General features: G+C 40.3%; 1 protein-coding gene across 1 annotated transcript; it reads left to right on the forward strand.

The window, feature by feature from the left end:
- Window positions 1-6,076: 6,076 nt before the first annotated feature.
- LOC308291282 (protein TEX261-like) lies at window positions 6,077-6,676 on the forward strand (the record flags this gene model as incomplete). The annotated part of the gene is made up of 1 exon (XM_080733264.1): window positions 6,077-6,676. One exon carries the CDS (start codon window positions 6,077-6,079, stop codon window positions 6,674-6,676), a length of 600 nt encoding a protein of 199 aa, XP_080589390.1.
- Between the last annotated feature and the right edge of the window lie 4,402 nt (window positions 6,677-11,078).

Here is an 11,078-nt window from a genome sequence, read left to right on the forward strand (position 1 = left end):
GTCAAGAATAAGTCCAGTTGTTAAGTCCAGGGTTTGTGGTTCCTATGCATCAACACAAAACAAGACAAAGAGAATACAGTGTACATATGAATCAAATGATTTACAAAGAGAATACAGTGTACATATGAATCAAATGATTGGAATTATCAAGTTACATCAAAAATATACATCAATATTAATACAGTCTAAACTCTAAACTGTACAATACTAGCTCAATACAGAGTAAAGGGGTTCCACGCCCCGGCCACAGGAGCGGGGACGGACGAATGCAGAGGTGAGAGACACTGTAGCAGCTTGGACAATTTACAGTAAGCCTTTTATTTAGGTGCTAGTTGAGAAGTGCCAGGCAGACGGCTATAGGGCTCCCAATGGTATTTACTTCATCCATCAAATCTAGGATATCCAATTAAACCTCACAATTCTTGATGATTAAAGCAGTGTAGCAGCAGGACTGGAGTTTATAGCCAGATGATTTAAATCATGAACCAACATGATTCAAATAGATTCAGATTACACTTGCCTTTATAAACCATCTTCATTGAACTTTATTGATTTGATGACGTACTGTAGAGGAAAATAAAGGGCCTATTTGTTGTCATAACCAATCATTTAGGATTAATTATCTAATCAATAATTGTATAATATTTAGGAGAGTAGGCTACGGTAGGGCCTACAGCAGAGTAACTCAACTACTCTCATCAACTTTTAAGGAGAATTTAACTGGGGTCAAGAAAGAAAGAAATTCACATTCTTTTGCCAGATGTGACGGGCCCATAGATATCTGTGATTTCCAGCAGAAATGCTGATCTACAAGCTGAGCATGTAATGTTATATTTTAATGTCATCATGACATAGGCTATTTACATGTCAGTGCTGATTAGGTCATGTTAACATTTGTGCAGTGCAACAAAATGAGAGCACATGGTTTGTTGGGTTCCTCCTACACAATCTAGGTTATAAGAGCATGTTGTGTTGGGTTCCTTGTCATAAACATTATGTTTTGCACTAGTCTTGTGCACTAGTGTTGGACACTCACACCTGTTATGTGCACACTGGCTTGTGAAATACCTTTGATGAAGTTGATCTGCACTTGCCTGGTTAATAAACCAGACCGAACACAACAACACCCCCTGGCGGTAGTGAGGCTGGCAACGCCAGGCAAGATCTGCACAGCAAGCAGTCTCTCTAAACAGGTGTATTTCATAACATGAATGACCCTTTCAGTATGTTTGGTTCATTTAGGTTTAACTGTTTGGTTAATTTGGGTTTTAACTGTTTGGTTCATTTAGGTTATAACTAGACTGTTTGTCTGTTTGGCCACCGGCCCACTTGTTAGCGATGCAAGTTGAGATTGCAAGCCCCAACCAAGTAACGCTCTGCAAGTAGGCATGGCCTACTTGTGCACAAGACGCAAGTTGGCACCTCGACAGAGTGCAGTTCTAGTTATTATTATTATTAGTGTGGTTGCCTGGAGGGCAACACACTATTGTTCTAGTCCGGCCTGTTTTTGAGCGGTGGTAAACCGCTCCATAGAGTGGCTGTGCGTGTGTCTGTAGCCACTTTTCCTCAGCGTTTTGCCATAGCAATGTGTTTTCCTCAGCGTTTTGCCATAGCAATACGTGTGTGTGTGTGTAGCCATATTACATCACCAATTACATCCTAGACATATCTGTAGCCACTTTTCCTCTGCGTTTTGCCATAGCAATGTGTTTTCCTCAGCGTTTTGCCATAGCAATATGTGTGTGTGTGTGTGTGTGTAGCCATATTACATCTCCAAATACATCCTAGACCTATATCCTAGTCTTTTTGAAGCGGTGAAAACCGCTTCCAATGAGTGGCTTTGTGTGTATCACGCCCATATATGGTGATTTTAGTCCAGAATGAACAGGCTTTTTCAAAAACAGAATGTCCGTTTAATTACCATATATGGTGATCTCAGTCCAGAATGAACAGGGTTTTTCAAAAACACAATGTATGTCACCTCATGTCCATATATGGACACTCCAGGCCAGAATGAACAGGTTTTTCCTGTCCCGTACGTGCAAAATATCAGTCCAGAATGAATAGGCTTTTTCAAAAAGCAAAATGTGTGTCCCATGTCCATATATGGTCATTTCAGTTCAGAATGAATAGGCTTTATCTGTCCTGTACGTCCAGAATATGTGTGCGGTGTCCCTCCCGGTCAGATGAATGGATACTTTGAGGATTGGTCAAGCTTCACATGAAAATTTGGCCTTCAGGTTTTATCTGTCTTGTACATGCAATAGGTCTCACCTATTGCAGCAATGACAAATAGCCGCATAAGAGCAAAAGCAAAGGCACAATAAGAATATACAGATGCTAACAGAATGGTAAAAAGGAGCATTAAGGCAGACAAGAGTAAATACATTGAAAATCTAGCAGAAGTTGAAAAATGTAGTAGGCCACAAAGATAACAGAAACTGAAATAATTATAGAGGGATGCAGTTGACAAACAACTTAAAGAGACCAGCAAGCAGGATTTTTTATATATATTTTTTAAAACCTATTATACCGGCTGTCATACCGGCTCTCCAGACAATTCTATACTAAGATTCACCGCTTCACTTCGAACCGAGGTTTGATTTTTCCTCAGCGTTTTGCCATAGCAATGTGTGTGTGTGTGTAGCCTGTATTACATCACCAATTACCAATTGAAGAGGTTATGCAAGCACGACCACCGCTCACTTTACATTATGTGTGATTATTTTTTTATGGATCAACTTTTAGCCAATCAGGAAGCAGCATTCTCGGTGACGTACATTGAGTTCAATGTGGTCAAGCTTCACATGACAATTTGGCTACCCAGACAATAAATAGGCAACCACCCACACTTGCAATTTCCAATTGCATCTTTCTAGTAAAGTTATTGACTCGTTCTGTGTTTTGAAATCATTGTCATGTTCTATTCTTTTATTTAGGGATGCGGTATCGGTACTCGTGGTATCGGTACTCGCCCCGATACCGGCCTATTTTGCGGTATCGGTACTCGTCCGATACTTCTCACAAAGCGCACGAGTACCCTGTGTGTTCCGCCACTTCGCCTTTCTCTCTCTCTCTTAAAGGAGTAGTTCACCCCCAAAATTACTTTTTTTCTATTGATTAGTCACGCCATGGAGAGTAGAGTTCAATAATATTTTTTGTTTTTTGTCACATTCCTAAGACAAAAATGTGATAACAATACATTTTCCCCCATTGATTCCGGATGGTGACCCGTTTCGAAACGGTTTCACCATCCGGAATCAATGGGGGAAAATTTACTCGAATAAAACTTTTGTCTTAGGAATGTGACAAAAACCAAAAAATATTATTGAACTCTACTCTCCATGGCATGAGAATAGAAAAAAAGTCATTTTGGGGGTGAACTACTCCTTTAAAGTATCAAAAGTAAAACTACAAAATGTTTGAGCATAGCAGATCTAGAAGATCATGCACAGTACAGGAATTTCCATGGGCTAAATCTGAAAAAAAAGTGAAATGTGTGGCAGTTGTGCCATGTTCTGGGAAAGCAATGCAATTTAATGTGTTATATACAGCCAGAAAGTGAGGAACATCTGATAAAAAAAAAAAAAAAACGTAATTTAAAGACATTTTGTATTATTAATTGTACTCGTATCGGTACTCGGTATCGGCGAGTACTCAAAATGAAGTACTCGTACTTGTACTCGGTCAATAAAAAAGTGGTATCGGGACATCCCTACTTTTATTATTACTTGCGTCAGCAGAGCGTGCGAGTAGGCTGGAGGTAGGTGCACCTCGACAGAGTGCAGTGTAGTATCTACAGCAGCTTCCACAGTGGTTCTTTGGGTGGTTGAGGTGATAGGCACCTCCGGGTTCTTCAGTGATTCTTTGGATGGTTGGGGCTATAGGGCAGTGTTTCTCAACCACTAAGCCTGGGGACCTTTGGTGTGCCCCTGAGAAGGGTCAAGTGTGCCCCTTGAAACTGCTTGAAAGCCAGTATTGTATTTATCATTTAGTGAAAACAACGCCTCGCGGTGCGAGGCGTTGTGTGCTTGTAGATCGGCTGTTTTCACTATACTGTTGTGCCACTGCCTTGTATGATGAATCAGGGCTTTACTTTGCGAAGAAACGTACACATTTGAAACTTGGAGATATAAGGCTTCTTCCCGACAGTGACGATATTTACACCTCCGTATTATGTTGGTGTGCCCATGGATTCTTGGGACATGAAAAGTGTGCCCATGCTGAAAAAAGGTTGAGAAACACTGCTATATAGGGCATAGCAGTGGTGTGGTTTACTGGTGCCACAAAAAATGGGCCATTCGTTTTTCCCATTGGCTTTTACAAGTATATTTATAATCAATTATTTTAAGCCTAGAATCAAGTCATCCATGACCATGATCCTGGTGAATCATGACCATAAAACCTTTAATTCTGTGAAAAAAGAAAGGAAAGAAAACCGCTAAACAAATTTGGTATTTATGAAATGCAGTATGTCATGATATCATATAATTAAATATTCAAATAACTTTTTTCACAGTGCGCTGCTAAAACCAAAATGGTTCCATGATTAAGAACTGCTTTTGGTGCTATACTGTAGCACCACATTTGTTTTTAGAGTATACTCAAGCTACAAATTACAATTTAGGGCAATAAAATAAAATGAGTATTATCTTTATTTTATTTCATTTTACCATTACTGTGATTACCAGAACCCTCTTTGACAGGACTTCCGCCTTTCCTTCCATCCTCGTCACTTTGAAGGCATTTGAAGCCGCTGTTCTTGGAAATCACTACCAGATTATATGTCATAGATCTCAGTCAGTGGTGGAAAAAGTGCTTACATTTTATACGTAAGTAAAAGTATTGACACTGCAATGTAGAAATACTCTGTAACAAGTAAAAGTCCAGAATTCAAAATGTACAGGTATTGGCTTCAAAAAATACAAAAAGTACTCGTTATGAAGAATGTTCCATATCATTTTTTCAAATGATAAAAGAAATAGCAGATCACAATGCGTGAGCTTATACATTGGCCGAAATGTATAGGACTGAAGTCGTGAAATAACAATCAAAATCTACAAAGTTACTAGTAACTAAACCTTTCAAATAATTGTAGTGGAGTGAAAGTACAATATTTTCCTCTGCAGAGATGTGGTGGAGTAGAAGTAAAAATCAAACCTCGGTTCGAAGTGAGGCAGGGAATTTTTATTCTATGTGTTCTAGAGCTATGAAATCTGTGTTCTAGATCTATACATTCTGTGTTCTAGATATGTGCTTTAGTTCTATATTTTTATGAATTCTGAATGCATGAATGATTTTGTCTGGAGGGCCAAATTGTCATGTGAAGCTTGACCAATCCTCAATTCTGCATGCACGGGACATGTACGGGACACACAAAGCCACTCCTTGGAAGCGGCTTTCACCGCTTCAAGCTTCAAAAATACTGAAAATTGGAAATACCCAAGTAAAGTACAAATACCTCAAAACTGTACTTAAGTAGAGTACTTGAGTAAATGTACTTAGTTACTTTTCACCACAGATCTCAGTCCTGTGGGGTCTTCAACAGGGGGCCCAGCTGGGACCCCTAGGGGGTCCTCAGAGTTACTACATCCTTATTCTGAGAGAACTTTAGCCAAAAATAGCATATCTACAAGCTATTTTTGGCAAATTGGTTTGGTTTGGTGTAGAGGTAAAAAGAGCGGAGTACAGAGTGAAAGGTCAAGTTTACTAAGTATCGACGATTTAAGATTTTAAGTGGTTAAGTGTCAAACAATTCAAGTCTATGAATCTATATGAAATCAATGAGAATCTCCATCATCACACACTTATACATGTAGAGGGGGTCCCTGCTTCATTGCTCTCAGCTAAGGGGTCCTTGGCCTGAAAAGGTAAGACCCCAGCTCTAAGACATTGGTAGAATGACGACATCAGTATGACGCCAGGCATGTCCATAATAGGAATAATACTCTGATGTAACTGTGATGTTGATGCCAATATAAGGGTTCACCGAGAGACTGTGGGAGGAACTTGAAACATTAACACTCGGTGAGGAACAGCACGGCTATTTCCTTTTGTGCTCTCTTATGTGTTAGAGATGTGGTTTATTTATTTACTGAGTTGGTTGTCGCTGGTGCTCCAGATTTCATTTGTCTTCCTAGCCATCTCTACTGCACTGTACTACGTGGCACTTCTAATAGAAGAACACACAGTTGTCGCCAGTCGAATAATGAAGTACATGATACTGGCCTCAACAGGTGTGCTTGCTGGCCTGTACCTGTTTGAAGGCTTTCCTGTGTCCATGGTGGGAATGGGCCTTTTCACTAACCTGGTGTATTTTGGCATGCTGCAGACCTTCCCCTACATAATGCTGAGCTCGCCCAACTTTATCTTCTCCGGTGTGTTGGCGGTGGTGAACCATGTCATGGCTTTCAGGTACTTTTCAGGGGTGTCCCGGTATTACCGATTCTCAGAGGTCCTGGCATACTGCACCATCTGCCTGTGGGTCGTACCCTTCTTGTTCCTCCTTTCACTCGCCGCTGGGGAATATGTGCTTCCATCCTCCAGCCAGCAGCGAGAAGATGATGTGGTGACAAACTACTTCATGAAGGGCAAGCGAGGGAAACGGTCTGGGATCCTCCTCATCGTCTCTTTCCTTAAGGAGGCAGTGCTGCCCAGCCGACAGAAGATGTACTGAGGAGGTCGGGGCAGGGACGTGCAGAGAATGTTAGAGAGGCTGACATTTCTAAAAGGGCCTTTTGGTGGAATTATCGAAAATAGCAGACCTCCGAGCTCCGAGGTCAGCTATTTTCAGTGCTTGATACCGCACCGAACTAAGCATAATCAAGTCAATACTGGAGAGGTGGCTTACAGCATGGATTTCTACACAGAGAGGACTATTCTTTCAACATAAGATGCTGCATTCAACTTACGGAGAGTTTCGACAAGGCAATTCTCTTGAATGCTGCCAATTATTGTTGAAATTCTGGACAGGAAGTCAAAAAACAACGAAACAACAGGAAGTGGCCAACAAACACTGCTTCCTGCTTTTTAACCGGCCCAAGAGTTTAAGCAGGATGTGTTTGTTTGCTTCTGTCTATCTACATTGACTGCCAACAATATGTGAAGACCATGTTGGACTCCAGGGTTTCCTATGCTTTGGTATTAAGATCTGTTCAGATTTTAGGAGAGGGCTTGAGTTAAACAGGAATAGAGTTGAAGCTTACCTGAATCTCGTTGTCTGAACTTGATTTCAGAGTAGTGGATGTTAACACTATAGCCACTTGTTCCCTCAGCTCTATATTCTCACATAGGGACATACGGATGTTCCCTAAATGTAGCAATTGGGATAGGATTTGTCTCCAGCACTCATTATCAGAACGCGGTCTGTTCCCTGACAGACCGCAGAAGGGCTCGGAATACATTGTATTCTACCCTTTCATCAGCCAAGCGACTGACGCTGTGGGTGGACCCATATGAAGTCTCCTAATGCATTGCAGAAATGGGCTCCATCTGTGTTCACCTATAGGCCAAGGCCGCATTTAGCCCGGTAGTATCATGACCGGTCGATGGTCAGTATCTGGGCGGTAGCGTGTCATTGTTTTCTGACTGTGCATTTCTCTGACCCATAATACTAAACCTATCCCTAAGCACAACCACGCGTAGCCACGTAGTCAGAGTAATGAGATGTCGGACTTAGGATCAGTCTGGGCTGAGCATACAGCATGACAACTGTAAAGTTGTGTTCACACATCGGACACAAGTCACGACGCAATTCTTTTGAGCAATGTAATTCAATACTAGATGGTACAGTTACTAAAGAAACGTTGTGGACTTGACATCTGGCACAAGATGTTCCATAGGATTGTCAGTGAACATGACTTCATCCTTTCCCGAACTATCCCAAGTTGGTGCATCATCGGACATTGCATCATACACGATGGATGTCATAGCCTAAAATAAAAGTTTCTAAAAGTTTAATATTTCAAAATGTATAAAAAGTATGTTTTTAAAAGTATTCTCAAAGTTTCAAAATGAGCTATTCCTCAAGAAGCGTAGGCCTATTATTATTATTTTTTGTATCTTTTTTCAAACAGGCTCTATGGTGTGCCACGGTTTTAATAATACATAATTATAATAATAATAATACACAAAGTTATAAAGAAAATAAAAAGTGGGTTTTAGGAATCAAGGCCATTTAATAATAAAGAGAAGAGCCCTGGCTCCCATCCTACATGACTGTCTCCCTGCACCTGTACCCACAATCAAAATGTGTTTCCTGTCTTCTCTTTACCTGGAGAAGGTTTTACAGAGCTGGCCATGAGTTGACACAGACTGAGGCATGAGATGCCTATTATACATTTGCATTGTCTGTGTCTCAGAGGAGGGCAGTGGACAGTTCAGAAACCTCCCTACCTGTGACATCATCGATGGGGAATCCAAGCTAATAGAAACTGCTTGCTTTCTATTCCTGGGAAGTTTAGCATGCTATAATGGAAGCCATTGTTCTCACATTAGTAAAACAAGAAATGACACAGTCATATTATACCAGCTTGTGGCAAGCTAAAACCCTTGAAAAGTATACTGTCATAACTCTTACATCTTAAAACATTACCAAACAAGAGCAAATTACATACCAGGTTGTGTAAATCTGTGTATATAAAACATACCCCCTATCTAATCTCTTAACTACACCGACAGAGTATAGGAGAGCCTAGCAGAGCGTACACTGCGAACACTGCAAACACACACATGCACGCGCGCGCGCACACACACACTCACACAGAATCTTCAAGGCTGGTGTGTGGTGAGTAAAGGAGACAGTCAGCAAAGTACATTCACAGTCACATTCAGCGTATGTGACAAATAAACAGTTTACATTGCTTTTGTCTTTTGGCATTCTGGTGGTGCGAGCCGTTCGAGGCCGAGGCAGAGACCCGGGGGAGTGCCAGTGGGCACAGCGAAAACAAAGAGGCTGACGCTGTGTGTATGCAATATTAAAGCAGCACTATGTAACCTTCTTCTACCCTGGATTTGAACCTGGTTTCCTGTGCAGATTTCTTTTTTCAAAATTAAATTTCTCCCCTGTGCAAGCCATTGGCTCTGTGTCAGAAATGTTGCTGCTGGTCTGGAGCGGCAACATTGGTGGGTCATAGATTGCAGCTTTGTGAAGATTTCTCCAATTTGGCTCTGCAAAATAAATGTTACCATAATGTTTGTTCGCCAGAGATAGAATATGACCATCTCACATGGTTTGAAAAGAAAACGTGAACTGACCCACTGAGGAATTTGTTTGGTGAAAGGTCAAATTCAGAGAAATGTATATGTGATAGGCTAATATTAATATCTCAGCTTTTCTAAGTACCCAAAGATGCTTTACATGGGGGGGAGGAAACCAACAAAACAACTTTATTAGGTGAAAAAAAAAACACTAAGACAAGGCTAACTCTAAGGAAATAAAAACAGTGGAATGATGAGAAAGGGGGTGCAGTGGACTGGAGTTAGCAGGGGAACACCATATGAAGCGGCCAACCAATTTGGCACAGTAAAATGTTATATGTTTGGATCAATTGACGTGAGACTTCGTATGCACACGAATGGCCATTTTTGATCATTTTGAAGAACTATTTTATAATGTAAATGTTGCCTATGATATGCCCAAAATAGGGACGGCAGGTTTAAATTGGTTAATTATAGGCTATATATTAATGGCAGTGTTAGGAAATTCGTTGTAGTTAATATTGAGTATTCGTTTTATCAATAGATATGGAACTTGTGACTGTGTTTCACTGTTGCCATGCTAATGCCATGTCCAGATTTCAACCTTGGCTCTGTGGAATTCTGTGCAAAGCACCCACAATAAAGGCCACTGTCTGGTGGAAACTAGGACTCTCTGCCTTATCAACTGTGGCCCCAAAACTAACCACCTTTGTGGAAATATACTAGGATGACCCCCACGTGTTCTTGATGGATGTGGCTTGTCATATTAGCAGGAACCTATGAACTTGTCCCACGCCTAACTGTCATATACTGTATTCTTCATATACGAATGTCTGACCACCATCTTGCCAGATAGAGCACAAACCATTGAACTATTATTTTTGTACTGTAGGGGAGAGCCGCCTCAATTGTAACGCTTCATAATTGTAACAAGCACATTATCTCCTGATTGGTCAATGCCATCATGACGTCATCGCATCAGTATGTGACCAGGGCCGTAATGAACGTCTCAGGAAGTAAGAACTATTTGTATCCAGCCTAGACCGAGTTATTGCAGAAAAACTGGTATTTCTCAAAATGCGTAAAGAATTTCACCTTGAGTATCTTTGGTCTGCAAATCTTTTCTTTAATGTTGCTGAGATAAAATCTAGATGGCTGTCTGCATGTATCTGTTCTTCATTAGTTTACATCGTTTTAACTTGCTATGCATGTTAGTTCTGTTCTGTAGGCAAGGTCAAAGCAGGGGTGCCAAAACGGTTCAATTGTAACACAATTTAACATGATAATATCATATTGAAATATTTGACATATTGGCCAATATTGTGTTCAGTCAGCTGATATTCAATTACAGTGTATTTTAAGTCAGATTAGGGATGTATAACATGTTGCATTAATCAAACTTGCTATTTATTTAGGTAATCAATGTATTTTCCCATGGAATTCACTCAAACGCTTAAACTGGTACATCTTCTAATATTTAATATTTTCCTAAAGTATGATATAGTATCTTATCACACCCTTGGTATGAACACAATGTAAAAGAGTTGCTTGAATGAAATATAATTGATTTAAACAAAAAAATATTTGTTTATTAAGGTTCTTTAGCTGTGTTACATTTGTAAATCATGCTGTTACAATTAATCCCGTGTGGGCTTCAAATGTAACATCGGAACAGCGTCCACTCTCGGTTTAATAACTCATGACCTGTTTTATCAATTGAAAGACTTGAAGTGGTTTATGATAGCAGACATGTGTAAGTCCTTTGCCTGAAAATATTACATATGTAGGCTAGGTAAAATAATCTCTGAGTTAAAATATTGAAATGTGAAAAACGTTACAATCGCTCTCCCCTACCTGTCTGATAACTCTCTCAGCACAGT

This window comes from Nannobrachium achirus, assembly GCF_963921795.1.
Source record: "Nannobrachium achirus genome assembly, chromosome: 9".
Lineage (NCBI taxonomy): Eukaryota > Metazoa > Chordata > Actinopteri > Myctophiformes > Myctophidae > Nannobrachium > Nannobrachium achirus.